This window comes from Hylobates moloch, unplaced genomic scaffold (genome assembly GCF_009828535.3).
Source record: "Hylobates moloch isolate HMO894 unplaced genomic scaffold, HMol_V3 SCAFFOLD_22, whole genome shotgun sequence".
NCBI classification, from domain to species: Eukaryota; Metazoa; Chordata; class Mammalia; order Primates; family Hylobatidae; genus Hylobates; species Hylobates moloch.
This window is the reverse complement of record NW_026652297.1, coordinates 35,444,036-35,467,327: the sequence shown is the minus strand read 5'-3', so window position 1 is coordinate 35,467,327 and position 23,292 is coordinate 35,444,036. Positions and strand designations below refer to the sequence as shown.

General features: G+C 46.4%; 1 protein-coding gene and 1 pseudogene across 2 annotated transcripts in view; both read left to right on the top strand.

Moving 5' to 3' along the window:
- Positions 1-2,822: 2,822 nt before the first annotated feature.
- The window catches only part of GSR (glutathione-disulfide reductase), a 53,413-nt gene continuing 32,943 nt past the window's right edge, over positions 2,823-23,292 (top strand). For both annotated transcript variants that reach the window (XM_032143657.2, XM_032143656.2), the window contains exons 1-2: positions 2,823-3,223; positions 21,386-21,412. In XM_032143657.2, coding sequence (XP_031999548.1) covers positions 2,918-3,223; positions 21,386-21,412 — 333 coding nt within the window. In that variant the 5' untranslated portion in view covers positions 2,823-2,917. The remainder of the gene's footprint in view (positions 3,224-21,385; positions 21,413-23,292) is intronic.
- On the top strand, positions 17,829-18,960 carry LOC116461760 (transcription initiation factor TFIID subunit 11-like; annotated as a pseudogene).

The following is a 23,292-nucleotide window of genomic DNA, read 5'->3' as shown; positions in this document are numbered from 1 at the left end:
TTTATCTTTCATCTCAATATTAAACACTGATATTGGGTAACTGAGTAATGTTCAATTATTCCTTTCCTCATGTTATTTTTATCCTTCTAAGTGACTGCAATTATATTCATACATGGAACATGAAAAATTTTATTGAGCAACCTGTATTTGCAAAGTTATTTCTGCACCACTATTTCCTGCATAAATTTCTCAAATTGTTTATAGAAGTACCATCACTGGCCAGGCGCGGTGGCTCACGCTTGTAATCCCAGCACTTTGGGAGGCCGAGGCGGGCGGATCACAAGGTCAGGAGATCGAGACCACTGTGAAACACCGTCTCTACTAAAAATACAAAAAATTAGCCGGGCGTGGTGGCGGGCGCCTGTAGTCTCAGCTACTCAGAGAGGCTGAGGCAGGAGAATGGCATGAACCCGGGAGGCGGAGCTTGCGGTGAGCCGAGATTGCGCCACTGCACTCCAGCCTGGGCGATAGAGCGAGGCTCTGTCTCAAAAAAAAAAAAAAAAAGTACCATCACCACCTTTCGGGTGACACAATATCTCTTGATATTTCTAATAATGGTTAATAGACTTCTGAGTTAGGCCTTCAGGATTTGAATTCCTGCTCTGCCATTCACCAGCTGTTTAATTTTTAAATTTTTTTTATCGTTACAGAATTTTTATTTGACTATCCTAGAAAAACATCCACAAGTCACCAGCTGTTTAATCTTGTGCAAGTTATTTAACCTCTTTGAACCTCAGTGTCCACATCTATAAAATGGAGACAATAGCAGGTACAGTATTTATTGGGTTGAGGGAAGATAACATATAAAGGTCTTAGCACAGTGCTTAGCTCAATACATATTAATTATGGGCTTATTATTTTGAGAAATATTTCATAATGTCTTCATAGAAATCACCTACGTTTGTCCAGTGAGGTTTTTTTTGAGACAGGGTCTCACTCTGTTGCCCAGGCTGGAATACAGTGGTGCGATCATATTTCACTGCAGCCTCAACCTCCTGGGCTCAAGTGATCTGCTACCTCAGCCTCCTGAGTAGCTGGGGCAACAAGGTGTGCACCACCACACCTGACTATTTTTTAATTTTTTTGTAGAGACCAGGTCTTACTATGTTGCCTACGTTGGTCTTGAACTCCTGGAATACAGCGATCCTCCTCCTGTGGCTTCCCTTCCCAGAGTACTGGGATTACAGGCATGAGCCACTGTGCCTGGCATCCTCTAGTGTTTGAAAGAAATAAAGAAATTTTTTTTTTTTTTAAGAGATAGTGTCTCATTCTGTCACCCAAGCTGGAGTGCAGTGGTGCAATCATAGCTCACTGTAACCTTGAATTCCTGGGCTCAAGTGATCCTTTCACCTCACCCTCCAGAGTAGTGGGGACTACAGGTGTGTGCCACCACACCCAGCTAATTTTTAATTTTTTTGTGGATATGAGGAACTCCCCTATGTTGCCCAGGTTGGTCTCGAACTCGTGGGCTTAAGGGATCTTCCTGCCTCAGCCTCCCAAAGTGCTGGGATTACAGGTGTGAGCTACTGCACCCAGCCCAAAATGGTGATTTTTCTGTGTTCCATCTCCGTTTATTACATGTCAGTCTGTAGGAAGGAAGAACTTTCCCTTCTTCCCTTAAATTTTGTAATCAGAAAAAAATTTTTGTAAAAGAATTGGATCCCATTCTAATTGAGGTGTGGTGTGTTTCCATTCTCCCTCATTGTGCTGGGCCTCGCTGCCCTGTGACCTGGACCTTCGTTCCTTTGCCCACCGGGCTTAGCTGTGTGCTCGGATGACCTGTGCACTGTCCTTGTGGGCACAGGATCGTGGCCTACCACAAGACAAATTCGAAGCTGCACTTACTACTTTGTTGTGCAGTTGGTAGTTGTAGATATTCCCAAAGGAGACACCAGTTGCTACAGCTTGGGAGATCAATGTTTTTGTGTCTCCATGTCTATCCTTTTCTCTGTGCTTCATCTGTGGATCACAAAAACCGCTACTCCGAATTAATCCACTATTCCAATGTTTCTCAAATTTAAGAGTCGCCTGAAGGCAAGAGACAGTGTTGGTCAAAATGTAGTTCCTAGCTGGGCACATGCACACCTGTAATCCCAGCTACCAGAGAGGCTGAGGGCAGAGGATCTCTTGAGCCTAGGAAAGGAGTTTGAGACCTCTGACTTTAAAAGAAAAATAAGGCCGGGCACGGTGGCTGGCACCTGTAATCCTAGCATTTTGGGAGGCCGAGGTGAGAATCGCTTGAGGCCAAGAGTTCACTACTAGTCCTGGTAACATAGCAAGACCCTATCTCTACAAAAATAAATAAATAAAATAAATAAAAAAATTAGCCGGGCGCTGTGGCGGGCACCTGTAGTCCCAGCTACTGGGAAGGCTGAGGCGGGAGGATCGCTGCTTGAGCACAGTAGGTGGAGGCTGCAGTGAGCAGAGATCGCATCAATGCACCCCCGCCTGGGGGAGAGAGACCCAGTCTCAAAGAAAAAGCAAGAACAAACAAAAGTGGTCTCTGGAACAGACCTGGAGAAACAACCCCCCGAATAGAGGCCAATTTCTCTTCCTGGAGAAGCCGGTGCCACTGGCAACTCCCCAGGGGGCTAGCTTGGGAAAAGCCAGCTGAAACGAGAGAGGACGTTCACCGTCCCTCGCCTCGCTCCACCTGACTTCAGAAGGCTACACGCGGCAGGCGCCGCTCGGGATCCAGGTGCCGGGGTGAGAACGGAGGCGGAGAAACCCCTCAGGCTCCACCACTGGGGCGGGGAACAGGGAGGCAGCCCCGCCTCTGGGCATCCTCCTGGGTCTTGCCTAGCGGCGGGCGCATGCTTAGTCACCGTGAGGCTGCGCTTGCCCGGGGCCCGCGCCCCCCTACCCCGGGGACCGCCCCCGGGCCGCCCGCCCCCCTCGGCGCGCCACTTCCGCGTGCATGGCCTTGCTGCCCCGAGCCCTGAGCGCTGGCGCGGGGCAGAGCTGGCGGCGAGCGGCGCGCGCCTACCGAGGCTTCCCGCTGCTTCTGCCCGAGCCCGAAGCCCTCACGCGCACCCTCTCCCGTGCCATGGCCTGCAGGCAGGAGCCGCAGCCGCAAGGCCCGCCGCCCGCCGCTGATGCCGTGGCCTCCTATGACTACCTGGTGATCGGGGGCGGCTCGGGCGGGCTGGCCAGCGCGCGCAGGGCTGCCGAGCTGGGCGCCAGGGCCGCCGTGGTGGAGAGCCACAAGCTGGGTGGCACTTGCGTGAGTACCGCCGGTTTGTTCGGGCGGGGGGCGCCGCTTTGTCTCGGCCTTTCGGGGGACGGCCTGTGCTCGTTCGTATGGCGATCCCGTTCCCCGGCGCTGCGCTTTGCTCTTTTCCACCCCCGCGACTCCCCATTCCAAAGCCAGGACCCCAGCAGGTGGAGAAGAGAGAGGCGTCCAGGGGCTTCTCTGCGGCCCGCAAAGCCGAGCCAGCGTCTGCTTCCGCACGGATGCGATATTGACCAGGGCCGGGGCGGGTTAGATTAACCTTCCTCCATCCTCACTTGTCCAAGTGGAAGAGGATTGGATGCTATGCTTGACCGCGTGAAACACAAAACTGCATCTGGGAACATTGCTGGTGGCCTGTGTGTAGGGACGAGGGTGACGGTGCTATTGGTGGTGGAGGGTACCCTTGAAGAGTGTAGATCCTGGTTCTCCCGTTTCAAGGGCAGAATGATTTATAGCGGTTGTTGTCAACCTTGGCTGCACATTCGAATCACCTGAGGGTGCCTGGATTCCCGACTTAATTGGTCTGAGGTACACCTGGGCTTTGAGCTATTTCCCGACTTAACTGGTCTGAAGTGCAGCCTGGGCTTTGGGATTTTCAGGTGATCTGAATTGCAGCCAAGGCGACCTTAATTAGGTGAGTTCTCAGAGCTTTTGTCTTGGTTTTATGTGGATTGCAAAACTAAAAACGGATGTAAATCCTGAGATTTACAAAATTCCTCATTTTTGAAAATAAGCGTTTTTGTTTGTTTTTTTGAGACAGGGTCTTGCCCTGTCACCTAGGCTAGAGTGCAGTGGCCATCATAGCTCACTGCAGCCTCGAACTCCTGGGCTCAAGAGATCCTCTCACCTCGGCCTCCTGAGTAGCTGGAACTACAGAGGGCGAACCACCACGCCTAGTTAATTATTATTTTTTGTAGAGATGGGGGTCTCGCTATGTTGCCCTTGCTGATTTCAAACTCTTGGAATCAACCGATCTTCCTGCCTCAGCCTCCCAAAGTGCTGGGATTACAAGCCTGAGCCACTGCACTCATCCTAAAAATAAATGTTGTTTCCAAGTTATTGGTGTGCCCGCCCTTTTCTGTCACAAGATTTGGGTGATGACGATTAAAATGCTGTATCCAAGAGGAGCCTGGGATTCGGGATAGGTTCTCTAAATTCCTTTGGAGATGAATATTTAAATTATGTCAAATTGGGAGCTCCTTAAGGACAGGGATGGGCTTCTGTGTTTGTGTGTCTCTTATCACCTTAAAATCCCTTGCTCAGTAAGCACTTGTGCAATGAATGAAACTAAAAATGGACAGTTATGAAAAGGCCGACCTCATTGTTCAGTGCCCTTTTTAAAAAATGAACATGGAGATGAAGAGAAAGGAAAAATCCCTGTTAATTATCAACTTGCACTTTGACACCATAGTCCAGACAGAAGGTTAGAAGTCTGTCTCTCCAGAAGGCAGATTGTGGGATGCCACTAAGTGCCCCCCTCCCACACCTCGTGAGAGTACTTGATCACTTCTCACTTCTGTTCTGCTCTCCACATTTTCTCTGTCTTCCTCTTTCTCTACTTATAATGTGCTTCAGAGGTTCACCCACTTTACCTTCCTGTTACAAATTTTCTTCTTTTTTTTTTTTGAGAGGGAGTCTCACTCTGTCACCCAGGCTGGAGTACAGTGGTGCAATCTGGGCTCACTGCAACCTCCGCCTCCCGGGTTCAAGCAATTCTCCCGTCTCGGCCTCTCGAGTAGCTGGGAATGCAGGTGCATGCCGCCATGCCCAGCTAGTTTTTGTACTTTTAGTAGAGATGAGGTTTTGCCATGTTGGCCAGGCTGGTCTCAAACTCCTGACCTCAGGTAATCCACCCACCTTGGCCTCCCAAAGTACTTGGATTACAAGCATGAGCCACCACACCCAGCTAATTTTTTATTTTTAAAATTTATTTATTTATTTTTTTTCGAGATGGAGTCTTGCTCTGTCACCCAGGCTGGAGTGTAGTGGTGCAATCTCGGCTCACTGCAACCTCTGCCTCCTGGTTCAAGCAATTCTCCTGCCTCAGCCTCCCAAATAGCTGAGATTACAGGTGCCACTACACCCAGCGAATTTTTGTATTTTTAGTAGAGCCAAGCTGGTCTTGAACTCCTGATCTCGTGATCCGCTCACTTCGGCCTCCCAAAGTGCTGGGATTATAGGCGTGAGCCACCATGCCTGACCTATTTTTATTTATTTTTATTTTTTTTAGAAACAGGGTTTTGCCATGTTGCCCAAACTGGTCTCTTATGCCTGTGCTTAAGCAGTCGGCCTGCCTTGGCTTCCCAAAATGCTGGGATTACAGGCATCAGCCACCACTCCTGTCCCATTTTTTATATTTGAAGTGCTGGGATTGGGGGTGGGTAGGGAGAAAATGATAGATATAAACATTTGTGAGACATGTCCCTTCCCTTAAGGAATTTTGTGTTTGTGAAAGAAAAAAATATTGGAACCCCAAAGTATGCCGGAAGGAAAGTTCAGCTTGGGAACTGAATCACACAAAAACTGCTTTTCCTTTTGTTCCCAAACTGACAGCTATAATTTCACAATCCCATGTCATAGCCTTATTTCCTCTACTCCTGCTGTTCCCTTTTACTTTATCTTATGTAAAATGTAGATTTACTGAGGCTCATAAGAACCTCACAAGAATGTAACCATCTAGGCTGGGCGTGATGGCTCACGCCAGCACTTTGGGAGGCCGAAGCGGGCAGATCACCTGAGGTCAGGAGTTCGAGACCAGCCTGGCCAACACGGGGAAACTCCGTCTCTACTAAAAATATGAAAATTAGCTGGGCATGGTGGCGGGCACCTGTAATCCCGGCTACTTGGGAGGCTGAGGCAGGAGAATCGCTTGAACCCGGGAGGCGGAGGTTGCAGTGAGCCAAGATCGTGCCACTGCACCCCAGCCTGGGCAATAGAGTGAGACTTTGTCTCAAAAAAAAAAAAAAAAAAAAGAATGTAATCATTTGCCTCACTGACTATCCTCCCTCTCTTTTATTTTTCCTCCTTGTTCATTCCCCTTTAAATACTAACATTCCCAAAACCTCCTTTGGAAAAAGCGTAATTCACAGATACTCTTGTGATCTGTATTTTTTCCTAGGTGCATCTTCAACCTTGGCTAAATAAACCTCTATATTTTGAGACCTGCCTCAATCACATTTTGGTTTGCAGTGGGGAAGACAAAATACAGTCAACCCCAAAGGGGAGTGGTTTGTGTTCATTACTGCAAGTAATAAGAAATTATGGCAGTCCAGAGAACAGTTGAAATGATCACTTATATGTGGGCACCATGGGAAGATTTCATGAAGGAGATGGTATCTTTTGGGACCTCTAAAGATGGGGCCGGGCGTAGTGGCTCATGCCTGTAATCCCAGCACTTTGGGAGGCTGAGGTGGGCGGATCTCTTGAGGCTAGGAGTTCGAGACCAGCCTGGCCAACATAGTGAAACCCCGTCTCTACTAAAAATACAAGAATTAGCCGGGTGTGGTGGCACACGCTACTTGGGAGGCTGAGGCATGAGAATCACTTTAGCCCAGGAGGCAGAGGTTGCAGTGAGCCAAGATCATGCCTCTGCACTCCAGTGTGGGCAACAGAGTGAGACTCTGTCTCAAAAAAAAAAAAAAAAAGGTGGGGGGGTTGGGTAGTATTCTTTGACATTCAGAACCTCAAAAGATGGGTCCCAGGCCTAGGCATCGAAATGGGATATGTTGTGTAATCAAATTTGGAGCACAGAGTGTCTCTTTAATAGAAATAAGAGATGAGAAGCTGATGGGTAGGTTGTGGTTTGAAAAATGTGGAGTTTCTGGACACACAGTGAACTATGGGGGTGGGGGCGGGTTTGAGCAAACCAGTGACTCAGTGAAAGTAGTTTTGTGGTAAGCCATAGGATTGAGATCTCTCCCTTGGCGATGCCCAATAGAAGTTTGTCTTTCTGTCTTTTTCTTTTTCTTTCAACTTATAGAAATAGGGTCTCACTACATTGCCTAGGCTGGTATTGAACTCCTGGACTCAAGCAATCCTTCTGCTTTGGTCTCCGAAAGTGTTAGGATTACAGGCGTGAGCCACTGTGCATGGCAGAAGTTTAAGATTGGTTCTCCCATGAGTTCTTTCCTAAATAAAATCCATTAATTTCTAACGCTTGGGGAAATTTTAAAGTTGTGGTGAATGAACTCACACCGAAGGTTCAAATTAGAATGTGTGTCTAGCAATGGTCATTTACAGATAGTGAGATTGGCTGGTTTTTCATTGTTTTATCAGTGTTCCTTCATTTAATTGTTCAACTGTTAAAGTTTATGGGAGGCCATTGTTTTGGACCAGCCTCCTGTACTAGGTCCCAGCAGACCTAGGGGTGTGTGTGTGTGTGTGTGTGTGTGTGTTTGTTGCTCTGTTGCCCAGGCCGGAGTGCAGTGGGGTGATCTTGGCTCACTGCAACCTCCGTCTCCTGGGTTCAAGGAATTCATGTGCCTCAGCCTTGTAAGTAGCTGGGACTACAGCGCACACCACCATGCCTGGCTAATTTTTTGTAATTTTAGTAGAGATGAGGTTTCACCATGTTGGCCAGGCTGATCCCAAACTCCTGACCTAAAGTGATCCACCCGCCTCAGCCTGCCAAAGTGCTGGGATTACAAGTATGAGCCACTGCATCTGGCGTGTTGTTCCATTTTTAAGAGACAGAGTCTCCCTCTGTTTCCCAGGCTGGAGTGCAGTGGTGTGATCTCAGCTCACTGTAGCCTCAAACTCCTGGGCTCAAGCGATCCTCCCACCTCAGCCTCTCGACTAGCTGGTTCTGCAGGTAGATACCACTGAGCCTTGCTTGAATTCAGCATTTCAAGTCTCCAAAAGGTTAAATATATTGCTTATCTCATGATCACGTGTAGACTGGAGAGAAATGCAAAGATCGCCCAAAGCCAAGGTGAATTAGAGCCTTCTGGGAGCTTTGCCTCTGTAGTTCACTTCTCTGCCTACACAGGTGTTGGGAGGGTCAGCTTAAGGAAAAGTTGTTTCTAAATTGCCGCTCCCTTTGCCCCAGGGCCTGGGGAACTTGTGGTCCTGGGTTCCTGCTGAGTGTACTGATTCTGTGATAAGAATAACCAGGTTCTTGTGGTTTTGGCGAGTAGTTCTCACCAACGAGAGTTGGGTAGTAAGGGTTGATCATGTGATAAAAGTTCATGATCGCCAAGTCACAGTGAACTGTGCTGCACAGCAGCAGTTGGAGAGGCCTAGGGGAGAGAGAGACAGGGGCTTTGAAAGATCCGTGAACAACAGGCTGCTGAGTGAATCATTGTTCATCTAGGCTGAAAACAATTACCCAGCAACATGTAAATCATAACCTCACTTGGAAGTGATACTGTGTACTTTGATATTATGATGTCTATACCCTGATAAAGCTGAACACGCTTTTTTTTTTTTTTTTTTTTTTGAGACAGGGTCTCATTGTGTCGCCCAGGCTGGAGTGCAGGGGCATGATCATAGGTCACTGCAACCTTGAACTCCCAAGCTCAAGTGATCCTCCCACCTCAGCCTCCCAGTAGTCAGGACCACAGGCACATGGCCACCACCATGCCCTGGCTGATTTTTTAAATTTTTAGTAGAGACAAGGTCTTGCTTTGTTGGCCAGGCTGGTCTCGAACTCCTGAGCTCAAGCAGTCCTCCCACCTCAGCCTCTCAAAGTGCTGGGATTACAGGCATGAGCTTCCGTGCCCGGCCTGAACATGCATGATTAAATGCAATTTACTAAAAAGAGGTGAGTTTAAAGGAACTCTGTCATCAGTTCCTGCAATATTGACAGATAGCCCTCCGAAATAGAAGGTTACGCTAATGTGTCTCCTGGGTTTAGAATTTCATAGAATGGGGCCCACCCATATTCATAAGTGACAAATAAAGGAGTGGCCATAAAGGGTGGGGCTAGTTAAAGCAAGCAAATGCTATTGTTGAAATTTGGCTTTTACGAGATTGCGCCACTGCACTCCAGCCTGGGCGACAGAGCGAGACTCCGTCTCACAAAAAAAAAAAAAAAAAAATTTGGCTTTTAACTTACCTTGTTGACTGCTTACTTTTTTTGTACTAGTCTTCATATACTGTTGCTTTGCCATCTGCCTCAAAACCCACTAAATCTGCAGGGCTAGGAAAAGATAGACTGCCTCTGAATCCTTCAGGGTGTCTATTTCTTTGTAAAACATACTTTGAAAAGTAACCACAGAGAATGCTTTTTTTTTTTTTTTGAAACAGAGTCTGGCTGTCGCCCAGGCTGGAGTGCAGTGGTGCCATCTTGGCTCACTGCAACCTCTGCCTCCTGGGTTCAAGCGATTCTCCTGCCCAGCCTCCTGCCCAGCCTGTAGCTGGGACTACAGGCGTGTGCCACTACACCCAGCTAATTTTTTTTTTGGTAGAGACGAAGTTTCACCACGTTGGCCAGGCTGGTCTCGAACTCCTGACCTCAACCGATCCACCCACCTCGGCCTCCCACAGTGCTGGGATTATAGACATGAGCCACTGTGTCTGTCCGAGAATCCAAGAACTTTTTTTATAGAGAGAAACTAAAGGAATGATACGGAAATACTGATACCCTTTGGCTTTTTTTTTTTTCTTGACACGAAGTCTCTGTCACCCTGGCTGGAGTGCAGTGGCACGATCTTGGCTCACTGCAACCTCCACCTCCCGAGTTCAAGTGATTCTCCTACCTCACCCTCCTGAGTAGCTGGGATTGCAGGTGCCCGCCACCACACCTGGCTAATTTTTGTATTTTTAGTAGAGACTGAGTTTTGCCATGTTGGCCAAGCTGGTCAGACTCCTGACTTCAAGTGATCCGCCCGCCTTGGCCTCCCAAAGTGCTGGGATTACAGGCCTGAGCCACCATGCCCAGCCCACTTTGGTATTTGTAAGTGGCTTCCAGTCAGTGACAATTCCTTACCTTCTATTCACTAGGTGTTGCAACATTAAATATTACTGCAGTTACTTTTGCACCAGCCTAATAGGATGTGGAGGTCCTAGGTCCTTTTCTTTTTGGGGGACGGGAGATGGTGGGTATCAGGTAATAGTGAGGACTGACATCCAGAAGAGTTGTCACGAAACTCTTTCTTCTTCTCCCTGGATGCCCCAGAGTAACAATTATTTTTATTTTTAAAATTTTTTTTTGTTTTTTGAGACAGGGTCTCACTCTGTCGCCCATGCTGGAGTGCAGTGGCACGATCATGGCTCACTACAGCCTCAATATCCTGGGCTCAGGTGATCCTCCTGCCTCAGCTTCCCAACTGGCTGAGACTACAGGCTATTATTTGTGGTGATGGGATCTCGCTGTGTTGTCCAGGCTCCTCTCAAACTCCTGGGCTCAAAGGATTCTCCAGTCTTGACCCTTCAAAATGCTAGGATTACAGGTGTGAGCCACTGCACCCAGTCACACTTTTAAAAAATCTGGTGATTTCCTGAGACTGGAAGGTTCAGGTTAATGTTCTACTTAGCTAAGAATTGAACAAAAACAGCCTTTGTTAGTATCTCTTGTAAATATATCCATTGATTTTCTTGCTTTAGATTCTGCTTTACACAGACTGCTTTTTTTTCCTCTCTCTCTTTCTCAAGCTTGATGCCTCCCTGAACTAACCTTCATCTGAAATGAAAAAAAGACTTTGAAGGTGGAGACATGGATATTGAATAGTGAATATGTGCCAGGGACAGGGCCGTGTCCAGACAGCATTATATTTAGTCATGGTTGGTATAAAGCTGATGAAATGCAACAGAGACGGGGATCTTTATCTGTTTAAGTCATCAGTATAGTCCAAGCCCCTAGAACAGTGTTTTGCACATAGCCAAGTGGTCAGTATATAGTTGCTGAAAGAATTGAGTTGATGAATCGGTAGTGGTTTGCTTTGGAAATTATGACTCGTCTATTTTCTAAGTAGTTCTCTCATTCTGGTCTTGAATTAGATTTTAGGCAACAAAGAAGGACAACAGAGGGAGGAAACTGTAGGCAAGTCTGTGTTGGGGGGGTTGGGAGGAACCAGAGGAAGGAAGTTAACAATTTTTTTTTGAGACAGGGTCTTGTTCTGTCATCCAGGCTGGAGTGCAGTGGTAGGATATAGCTTACGGCAGCCTCAAACTCCTGTGCTCAAACGATCCTCCCACCTCAGCCTCCCATGTAGCTGGGACTACAGGTGTGCAACACCACACCTGGCCAATTTTTAATTTTATTTGTGGAGACGAGGACTTACTATGTTTCTCAGGCTGGTCTGTAACTCGTGGGCTCGAGCAGTCCTCCCGCCTCACCTCCCAAAGTTTTGGGATTACGGTGTGAGCCACCACACCCAGCCGGAAGTTCACTATTGAACACAGATGATGTTCTTGGCAGGTGCAATTGCAAATTAACCGAGTTCTTGTTTTACTGCCAACATGGGCAGTGTGAAGTCTCTACCTGGCTAGGCAGGATTGAAGGTAACGAGGCAGGCCCTAGGAAAAGCGGTGAAGCTTCTGAATTTTGCCACCTGTTGTCACCAGACTCTATACCTGCTCAGTCCCTCCTTGGAGGGGGGCCCTGTCCTCACTGTAATCTAATGCCAGCAGGCCCACTGATTGGGATTCTGAACACTAGATTGGTTGGAAAAGGAAGCTCTCAGGAATGGATCATCGGTTTGGAAAGGGAGGCTGAGTTACGGGAGTCTCTTTGATGGTGTGTTTACTGAACGGCCTGTGAAATTTGTTTCTTAGCTGGATGCAGTGGCTCACGCCTGTTATCCCAGCACTTTGGGAGGCCGAGGTGGGTGGATCACTTGAGGCCAGGAGTTTGAGACCAGCCTGGTCAACATGGAGAAACCCCATCTCTCCTAAAAAAATTCAAAAATTGGCCAGGCGCGGTGGCTCACGCCTGTAATCCCAGCACTTTGGGAGGCCGAGGTGGGTGGATGATGAAGTCAGGAGATTGACACCATCCTGGCTAACACGGTGAAACTCCACCTCTACTAAAAATACAAAAAAAAAAAAAAAATTTATCCAGGTGTGGTAGCACACGCCTGTAGTCCCAGCTACTCGGGAGGCTGAGGCAGGAGAATTGCTTGAACCCAGGAGGCGGAGGTTGCAGTGAGCCGAGATCGCACCACTGCACTTCAGCCTGATGAGAGTGAGACCCCGTCTCAAAAAAAAAATTCAAAAATTAGCTGGGCGTGGCGGTGGGCACCTGTAATCCCAGGTACTCAGGAGGCTGAGGCTAGAGAATTGCTTGAACTCAGGAGGCAGAGGTTGTGATGAGCCGAGATTGCACCACTGGACTCAAGCCTGGGCAACAAGAGTGAGACTCCATCTCGAAACAAAACAAAGCAAAAAAAAAAATACAAAAAAAAACCTTAGCAGGGCATAGTGGTGCGTGCCTGTAATCTCAGCTACTCAGGAGGCTGAGAATCGCTGGAAACTGGGAGGCAGAAGTTGCAGTGAGCTGAGATCGTGTCACTGCACACTCCAGTCTGGGCAACAGAGCGAGACTCTGTCTCAGAAAAAAAGAAACTTGTTTCTTATCCCTCATTAATGCCCACCTGGAGAACCAGGGAATCTGCCAGTGTTGTATGCTTAGGGTCTTAGCAATGTGCAACTCTGGGTAACCAGAGCCCTGAGAACTCATCTGGATAATGCTCCAGTCTGGGAGGCAAACTTCCTTTGTGATCAGCTGATGTGTTTTAGGAAGGCCCCTGGGGAATTTATCTCCGCCTTTCCTTAGCTCAGGGGTCCCTGACCCCCAGGGACCCCTGAGCTAGGGGAATCTATGCCTTGTGTGCATGTGGGGAGCCAGCAGACGCAGAAATAATTCAGAGGTGTCAGAGTCACGATCACATCTATCATAGCTTAGAAATAGATGCTTTATGTACCTTATCTCTGACCTGCTCAATCTCCATAATGGAAGCATTATTCCCTTAACTGAGCTAGGAGAAATTTGGAAACTCACCCACCTCTAGCCACTAAATGGGAGTCCTATCTGTCTGACTTGAGGTCTGTGCTCCCTCTGACAACCTGATGCACAGGTCAGCTAGAGCAGTGGTCCCCAGCCTTTTTGGCACCAGGAACCAGTTTTGTGGAAGACAGTTTTTCCACGGACCAGCAGTGGGGGATGGTTTCAGGATGATTCAGGATTCAAGTGAATCACATTTATTTATTTATTTATTTATATTTTTTTGAGATGGAATTTCGCTCTTGTTGCCCAGGCTGGAGTGCAATGGCATGATCTCGGCTCACTGCAGCCTCTGCCTCCTGGGTTCAAGCGATTCTCCTGCCTCAGCCTTCCAAGTAACTGGGATTACAGGCACCCACCACCACACCTGGCTAATTTTTGTATTTTTGGTAGAGACAGGGTTTCGCCATGTTGGCCAGGCTGGTCTTGAACTCCTGACCTCAGGTAATCTGCCCGCCTCGGCCTCCCAAAGTGCTGCGATTACAGGCTTGAGGCACCACGCCCAGCCTGCATCACATTTATTGTGCACTTTATTTCTATTATTATTATGTTGTAATATATAATGAAATAATTATACAACTCACCATAATCTAGACTCTGAGGGAGCCCTGAGCTTGTTTTCCTGCAACTAGTTGGTCCCATCTGGGGGTGATGGGAGACAGTGACAGATCATCAGCAATTAGATTCTCATAAGGAGTGTGCAACCTACATCCCTTGCATACACAGTTCACAATAGGGTTCATGCTCCTATGAGAATCTAATGCCGCCACTGATCTGAAAGGAGGTGGGTGGAGCTCAGGCAGTAATGCTAGCGATGGGGAGCAGCTATAAATACATATGAAGCTTCGCTCACTTGCCCGCCACTCACCTCCTGCTGTGCAGCCTGGTTCCTAATAGGCACCTGGGGGTCAGGGACCCCTGAGCTAGAGAAAGGGGAAAGAAGGCCGAGTGCGGTGGCTCATGCTTGTAATTCCAACTTTTGGGAGGCTAAGGTGAGAGGATTGCTTCAGCCCAGCATTTTGAGACCAGCCTGGACAACATAGTAAGACCCTGTCTCTAATTTGTTTGTTTGTTTCCTTTTTCTTTTGAGATGGAGTTTCGCTCTTGTTGCCCAGGCTGGAGTGCAATGGCGCGATCTCCGCTCACGGCAACCTCCACCTCCTGGGTTCAAGCGATTCTCCTGCCTCAGCCTCCCAAGTAGCTGGGATTATAGGCACGCGCCACCACGCCCAGCTAATTTTGCATTTTTAGTAGAAACAGGGTTTCTCCATGTTAGTCAGGCTGGTCTTGAACTCCCGACCTCAGGTGATCTGCCCGCCTCGGCCTCCCGAAGTGCTGAGATTACAGGCATAAGCCACCATGCCCAGCCTCCATCTCTAATTTGTAAGAAATTGAAAAAAATATATATATATGGGGGAAAGAGAAGGGAGCAGCAGAGGGGATGGGTGAGCGAGACCATGCCAGCTTTTCACCCCTGGCCTCCCCAGCTCTCAGTGGAACTAAGTGTATGTGTATTTTTTGAGATAGGGTCTCACTCTGTTGCCCAAGCTGGAGTACAGTGGTGCTATCTCAGCTCACTGTAGCCTTGACCTCCCAAGCTCAAGTGATTCTCCTGCCTCAGCCTCCCCAGTAGCTGGGGCTACAGGCTTACACTATCACACCTGGCTAATTTTTGTATTTTTTCTACAGACAGTGTTTGACCATGTTGCCCAGGCTCATCTTGAACTCCTGGCCTCAAGCGATCCACCTGCCTTGGCCTCCCAAAGTGCTGGGATTATAGGCATGAGCCGCCACTCCCAGCCTAAATGTGCTTTTTGTTCCTTCCAAGTCAGAGGCGCTGAAGTCATGTTATGTTGCTGGCATGTAAATAGGTCTCTAAAAGCAGTGGAAATCCCTGGAGGCCTGTTCACAGGAGCTGGCAAAATAGGCCAGTGGTATTTCAGAGTCATAGGCTTCCTTTCTTTTTTTTTTTTTTTTTTTTGAGACGGAGTCTTGCTCTGTGGCCCAGGCTGGAGTGCAGTGGTGCAGTCTCGGCTCACTGCAAGCTCCGCCTCCCGGGTTCACGCCATTCTCCTGCCTCAGCCTCTCTGAGTAGCTGGGACTACAGGCGCCCGCCACCATGCCCGGCTAATTTTTTGTATTTTTAGTAGAGACGGGGTTTCACCATGGTCTCGATCTCCTGACCTCGTGATCCGCCCGCCTCAGCCTCCCAAAGTGCTGGGATTACAAGCGTGAGCCACCGCGCCTGGCCGTATAGGCTTCCTTTCAACCAGTGCCCCAGGCCTCAAAGTGTGTTGTGCTGGGGCGCAGCTTCTCTGGCCCAACAAGGCCACAATTTTCCACCATCCTCTTCCTCTGGTTTCTGGCCCAGTGCTCTTCAATTTTAGGGAATGTGGAGATTCTGCTGCTGCCCCTTGAGTCAGTATCTTGGATAGGCTCAGAGCCTCTCTCTGGCTGGCACTGTAGGCCAATATACTGATATAGTCCCCCAAGAGCAGGGACTGTATCTATTTAGTGCCTTACCTTGCATAATGCCTGGCACAAGTGGGTGCTTACTCAGTACCTCTGAATGAATGACTGCAAGCTAAGATGACGTAGAAGTGAAAAAGGCAGAAACTTCTAAAAAAACAAACCAGAGTTATAGACCCCAGGCACCAGTGAAAGCCCGCCTTGGCACTTAGAAGAAACATATTCCAAAAAAAAGAATATGTTTTAAAATTAAACATATTTTTTAAAAACTTTAAAAACATATTTTTTAAAAACTTTAAAAACATATTTTTTAAAAACTTGAAGGCTTAAGTAACTTTAAAGTAGCTTCAAATATACATGAGGAACAAACTGATGGTATGTGAGAGTAGTTTAGAATATTGAGTGCTTTATGACACCCTTGGATTGCTTTTAATGATTCTTGGGAAGCCAGAAACAGTGACTGGAAGACCAGCAGTATTTATTTAGCAGACAAATCATCTCTACCTTTGGGAAAATTGCTTTTGGAGTCTGTCCTAGTTGAAGCCACTTAGTGAACTTAAATGGTGAACTGCAGGCTATAAAGGTGTGGTTGGAAGGCACCGGGAAGCACGTTGCCTGCCAAATAACTGGAAAAGGCAGGTTGGATGAGAAAATCATTCCCATTATGGGGCTAGCATTGGTCTTCCCACAGAGTTTCGACCTCCTTTTTCTGCTCTTACCATTAAGAAACCCCTGCCGTCCGTCCTCCTTTCTCAGAAATGGCTTATTCTATTTATCCTAGTAATGTTGTCAGATACTTGGGGGCTGAGAAATAGCATATCCTCAGCTTGGCCAGATGAAAGGGCACTCGAGATAGAAAGCCATACATTTATTATTATTATTATTTATTTTTAGAGGTAGGGTCTGGCTCTGTTACCTAGGCTGGAGTGCAGTGGTATGATCAGAGCTTATTGTAGCCTTCAACTCCTGGGCTCAAGAGATCCTCCTGCCTCAGCCTCCTGAATAGCTGGCACTACAGGCATGCACCACCAAGCCCAGCTAATTTTTTATTTTTTATTTTTTTGCAGAGATGGGGTCTCAGGGTCTCACTATGTTGCCCAGGCTGGTCCCTAACTCCTGGGATCAAGCAATCATCTTTCTTTTCGGCCTCCCAAAGCATGGGGATTACAGGCATGAGCCACCACGCCCAGCCCATAAATTATTCTAATTTTTAGCATGAAGTACTTTCTGAATAGTGGGCTTGCCATGTTGTTGTAGGTGTTGATTCTTTTATGATGCTTGAATTCTGTACCCTTTTCTCAATCCCATGAGTTCCTGTTTCTGTTGCCTTTAGTATTCTTATTGTAGCATAATTGTGTTAAAAAAAATCTGAGTCCAAAGCTTGACAGTATATGACCTCTTTCCAGGAAAAAAAAAAAAAAATCCCATGTAACGGATAACTTGAGACTACATAGAAATATAGAAACATAACTCATTCTTTTATTTTTTGAGACAGAGTCTTGCTCTGCCGCCCAGGCTGGAGTGCAGTGGTGGATCTCAGCTCACTGCAACCTCCGCCCCCCAGGTTCAAGCGATTCTCCTGCCTCAGCCTCCCAAGTAGCTGGGACTATAGATGTGCACCACCACACCTGGCTAATTTTTGTATTTTTAGTAGAGATGGGGTTTCACCATGTTGCCCAGGCTGGTTTCGAACTCCTGACCTCAAGTGATCCGCCCGCCTCGACCTCCCAAAGTGCTGGGATTACAGGCGTGAGCCACCGCACCCAGCCATCACTCATTCCTTTATAATAACTGAGTGCAGGATAATAGCAAATAATAGGATTATAATGAAATTGTAGCAGGTATGCTGTTAGAATTTGAAACAACTAAAGGAATAGAAGATTACCGTTCAGGAAGGCCATCTGTTTCAAACATTAGCGATCTTCATGAGATTTGGGCAGGTTTCTTTGAATTTAGCTTTTTGTATGAAGTGCCTTGGCTAGTATGTATGTGGTTCAGGATCCACCATAGAAGGATACCCAGAAAGCATTCTATTATGAGAGCTAGGCTGGTATTACTGGGGCAAACAGAAAGCCAATCTCGTTTCCTATGGTCATGATCAGCAGAGCTACAAGCCCCTAGTATAAATTATGTCTAGAAAGCATTCGTTTTAATATAAAAGAATAATTGTATTATAGATGAGGGATTGAAGAATCACCAAAATTCCACTTCCCAAATTAAATCATTTTAGTGCATTTTTGGTTATTCTGGTTTATAAATATCTAAAAAAATTACACAAGTAACAAATGACTATTTCCCATTATAAAAAGCATATAGAGTTTGTGGAGCTCGGAGTTTCGAGCTCCTGCCTCCGACAGCGCTGCTATCTCCTCTCCCCTCCAGTCCTATCAGTGATGGACAATGCCCGTAAGTTGTCCACCGACAAAGGTGGAGAGACAGGGGAGTCGGATGAGACAGCCACTGCTCCTGGGGACCTGGGGGCTACCGACATGGATGGAATCCTGGCGGAAACTGATGGAGATGCAGATGCGATTTGAAAGAAGCTGCAGCAGAGGAAAGCGAGCTCAAGAGTCAGGATGTCTCAGATTTAACAACAGTTGAAAGGGAAGGCTGGTCATTATTTACTCCTGCGGCCAAAAAAACTGAAAATAGATACCAAAGAAAAGAAAGTAGATGAAGATGAGATTCAGAAGATGCAAATCCTGGTTTCTTCTTTTTCTTTTCTTTTGAGATGGAGTCTCGCTCTGTCACCCAGGCTGGAGTGCAGTGGCACGATCTCGGCTCACTGCAACCTCTGCTTCCTGGGTTCAAGCGATTCTCCTGCCTCAGCCTCCTGAGTAGCTGGGATTACAGGCGCATGCCACCATGCCCGGCTAATTTTTGTATTTTTAGTAGAGACGGGGTTTCACCATATTGGCCAGGCTGGCCTCGAACTCCTGACCTTGTGATCTGCCCACCTCGGCCTCCCAAAGTGTTGGGATTACAGGCACGAGCCACTGTGCCCGGCGGTTTCTTCTTTTTCTGAGGAGCAGCTGAACCATTATGAAATGTATTGCCGCTCAGCTTTCCCTAAGGCACCCATCAAAAGCACTGATCCAGCCCATCAGTGGCACCTCTATGTCTCAGAATGTTGTTATTGCTGTGTCTGGTACTTCCAAGGTTTTTATCTGGGAGGTGGTAGAAGAAGCACTGGGATGCATGTCAGAAGTGGGGAGAAATGCCACCACTACAACCCAAACATATGAGGGAAGCTGTTAGAAGGTTAAAGTCAAAAGGGCAGATCCCTAACTCAAAGCACAAAAAAATCATCGTCTAGACTGAAGTATAGAAAAGCCTATTACTGACAGAAGAAGTATTGGTTCCAGACTTCCTATAAGACTGTCTGCACTGGTGCTTTAGTATCTCAGTCCTCCAAGGATTCCATGATGATTTTAATGGCTTTCTCAAAACTCTGATATTTGTCATACCTGGAAAGTGTGTAGCCTATTTGATACTTGCCTTGACTAAATTTTGGGACCTCTTGGGGCATTTTGAAGTTTTTAACTGTCTTGGCCAGTTGGAAAAAGATGTGTGGGCTGTAAGCATCTTCTGGACAGGGGAACTGCTTTCATAGAGAAAACCTTTCCAAAAAAGTTTTTTTTTGTTTGTTTGTTTTGTTTTGTTTTGTTTTTGGTTTTTTTTTGTTTGTTTGTTTGTTTGTTTGTTTTTTTGAGATAGGGTCTTGCTCTGTCACCCAGGCTGGAGTGCAGCAGCATGACTGCAGCCTTGAACTCCTGGGCTTAAGTGACCCTCCCACCTCAGTCTCCTGAGTAGCTAGGACTACAAGCACACACTACTGTGTCTGGCTAACTTATTTTTATTTTTTATGGAGATGGGGTCTTGCTTTGTTGCCCAGGCTGGTCATGAACTCCTGGCTTCAAGCAGTCCTCCTGCCTCAGCCTCCTAAAGAGCCGAGAGCTTTAGTGATTTCACATTGAAGCCTAAAGTTGCGAAGACTTAGGTTGTTTCTTACATCTGGTCTTAAGTAGATGAAACAACCAGAAACTTTTACTTGTGATACTCTACCATGAAGGAAGCGGTGCTGGCAGGAATAGTGGAATAATTGCTGCTTGCAAACATTTAAGATTCTCCTGTGGATTTTGGTGAGTGATCATTAAACTGTTTTCCAAAAGCATATACAGTCCAAGTGTGGTGGCTCATGCCTATAATCCCAGCATTTTGGGAGGCCAAGGTGTGTGGATCACTTGAGGTCATGAGTTCGAGACCAGCCTGGCCAACAAGGCAAAACCCCATCTCTATTAAAAATACAAAAATTAGCCAGGCAGGATGGCAGGCGCCTGTAATCCCAGCTACTCGGGAGGCTGAGGCATGAGAATTGCTTGAACCTGGGAGGCAGAGGTTGCAGTGAGCTGAGATCTCGCCACTGTACTCCAGCCTGTGCAATATAGTGAGACTTGGTCTCAAAAAAAAAACCAACCAAACAAAATAATGTAGTTCTCTGGCTGGGCGCAGTGGCTCACGCCTGTAATCCCAGCACTTTGGGAGGCTGAGGCAGGTGGATCACCTGAGGTCAGTAGTTCGAGACCAGCATGGCCAACATGGCAAAACCCCATCTCTACTGAAAATACAAAAATTAGGTGGGTGTGGTGGTGCACACCTACAGTCCCAGCTATTCAGGAGGCTGCGGCAGGAAAATCGCTTGAATCTGGGAGGTGGAGTGTGCAGTGAGCTGTGATTGCACCATTGCATTCCAGCCTGGGCAACAAAGCGAGACTCTGTCTCAAAAAAAAAAAAAAAAGTAGTTTTCTGAGTCTTGCTTTTTCTACTTTTATTCCATAAGTATTTTTCTATATATTAACTAATAGTGAAATGGAAATGATTGTAACCAAATATGTATTTGTACATAACATGATAATCTGTGCATTTGTGCATTTCACTTTTCTACATCTTTGGTTACTTCTTTAGGCCAAATGCCTAGTAGTTATAAATTAAAGTAATTTTATGAGTTCTAATATTTACTTAGGTTTTCTCAAGTTTCTTTACTAATGGTTAATCAATATCCTAAGTTCCATGCCATGTACTTTAAATTTTTGTGCTTTTGGTGAGTATTCACCAGTATCTCAATGTTCAGCCTTTCTTTGTGTGTGTGTTTCTTTTTTGAGGCAGAGTCTTGCAATGTCACCCAGGCTGGAGTGCAGTGGCGTGATCATGATCATGGCTCACTGCAGCCTTGCCCTCCCAGGCTCAAAGGGTCCTCCCACCTCAGCCTCCTGAGTAGCTGGGACCACAGGCGTGCACCACCACACCCAGCTAATTTTTTTTTGTAGAGACATGGTCTCGCTTGTTGCCCAGGCTGGTCTCAAATTCATGGGCTTAAGCAATCCAGCTGCCTCAACTCCCAAAGTGCTGGAATTACAGGTGTGAACTACCAAGCCTGGCCCATCTTGGGTGTTTATCCATGTATTCTGCAGTACTTTCCCGAGAAGTCCTCTTAGACAACTGCTCAAATGGGCTGATTGTTCTTTCTCCGTCCGAGGAAAATGCTGATGAATGAACTTCTCTCCCTCATCACAGAAGGAAAATAATGTTCTTATCTTTTTTTAACAAAGTAACTAGAATTTAATTCACTGTGACTTGGAACCCAAGGAAGCCTCCTCGCTTGGTGCTTAGCATGCATTTCTTGCAGATTTTGTTTGATGGTTTGAATTCAATATTCTTAAAGTCTCTTATTTTTTTCCCAGGTGAATGTTGGATGTGTACCCAAAAAGGTAGAATTTTTATTTCTCTTTCCCTTTACAATCCTTTTTCTATTTGGTAAATCATAATCAAAATAAGAATGTTTCCAAATAGATCAGTTAAAATTCTTTCTGCAAAAAAAGCCCCTAGACCCTACTAAAAGTGGCTTAAGCAATAGGATTATTTTTGTTTGATTTGTGTTTTTTAAATTTTTTTATTTATTTTTAATCATTTTTAATTTTTATTATTATTATTTTTTTGAGACGGAGTTTCGCTCTTGTCGCCCAGGCTAGAGTACAGTGGAGCGATCTTGGCCCACCGCAACCTCTGCCTCCCGGGGTCAAATGATTCTCTTGCCTCAGCCTCCCAAGTAGCTGGGATGACAGGCGCACACCACTGCACTCGGCTGATTTTTGTGTTTTTAGTAGAGATGGGGTTTCACCGTGTTGGCCAGGCTGGTCTCGAACTCCTGACCTCAGGTGATCTGCCCACCTCGGCCTCCTAAAGTGCTGGGATTATAGGCATGAGCCACTGACCCCAGCCAAGGCCTAGTAATTTAGTTTGGTCATCTACACCGCAGGATAGTTTTTTCTCAGCAAAAAGACCCAGCCAGCAAACCAAACTGTTGAATGGAATCTTCTTAAGTTCTGTGGGTTCATGGATTTTCTGTATCACGTTAGTGATTTTTTTGGTATTTTTTTTTTTTTTTTTTTTTTGACGGAGTCTCGCTCTGTCACCCAGGCTGGAGTGCAGTGGCGCAATCTGGGTCAACTGAAGCTCTGCCTCCCGGGTTCACGCCATTCTCCTGCCTCAGCCTCTCCGAGTAGCTGGGACTACAGGCGCCCGCCACCACGCCCAGCTAATTTTTTTGTATTTTTAGTAGAGACGGGGTTTCACTGTGGTCTCGATCTCCTGACCTCGTGATCCGCCCGCCTCGGCCTCCCAAAGTGCTGGGATTACAAGCGTGAGCCACCGCGCCCGGCCATTTTTTTGGTATTAATATCTGTGGTGCAGGTCACATTGAATGAATTCATTTTTTTACCCTTGACAAAGAGGAAAAAACAGCAGCTCTTCTTTCTAAAGCTGCCTCTTGCTTATACTTGCAAAGAATTTTACCACTCATTTGAATGTACTTTCGACATAGGTTGTAATCTCAAGCTTACCACCTTTATTAATGACATTCCATTTTAACTTGTCATCTTTTTGGTATTATGTAAGCAAATCTCCTAATCTCATCAGTGATGCATACCTGAGTTGAATTCCAAAAAGCTTTTTTGAAATCTATTCCCTGGTATAGGTAGGTGTTTTTCTTTCTGTCTTAGGAAGACTTTTTTTCTTTGGGACATTTTCCCTCAACTATTTCCTTCCCTATTAGTCATACTTTTTGGAATCTGTTCTACTTGGAGCCATGCAATTATGACTGTATGAATTATATAAATTAATTATAAGGTGGTTTTATGTAGTTTAAACCAGTTATGGTAGTAAATTTCGTGTTGACTGGTGCAAGTTTATTTTTTTTTAAATATACCACTGGGCTAATACTGCACAGTAAACTGACTTTGTAATGTTTTATTCTCATATTTACTTATTCCTTCTGATCACATGTGGTAGACATTTATGTATGTTCATTTATATATGTTTTTGTTTCTTTTTTTTTTTTTTTTTTTTTTTGAGACAGAGTCTCACTCTTGCCCAGGCTGGAATGCAGTGGTGTGATTTCAGCTCACTGTAATCTCCACCTGCCAGGTTCAAGTGTTTCTCCTGCCTCAGCACAAGTAGCTGGGACTACAGGCATGCACCACTATGCCCGGCTAATTTTTTTTTTGTATTTTTATTAGAAATGGGATTTCACCATGTTGGCCAGGATGGTCTCGAACTCCTAACTTCAAGTGATCCACCTCCCTCGGCCTTC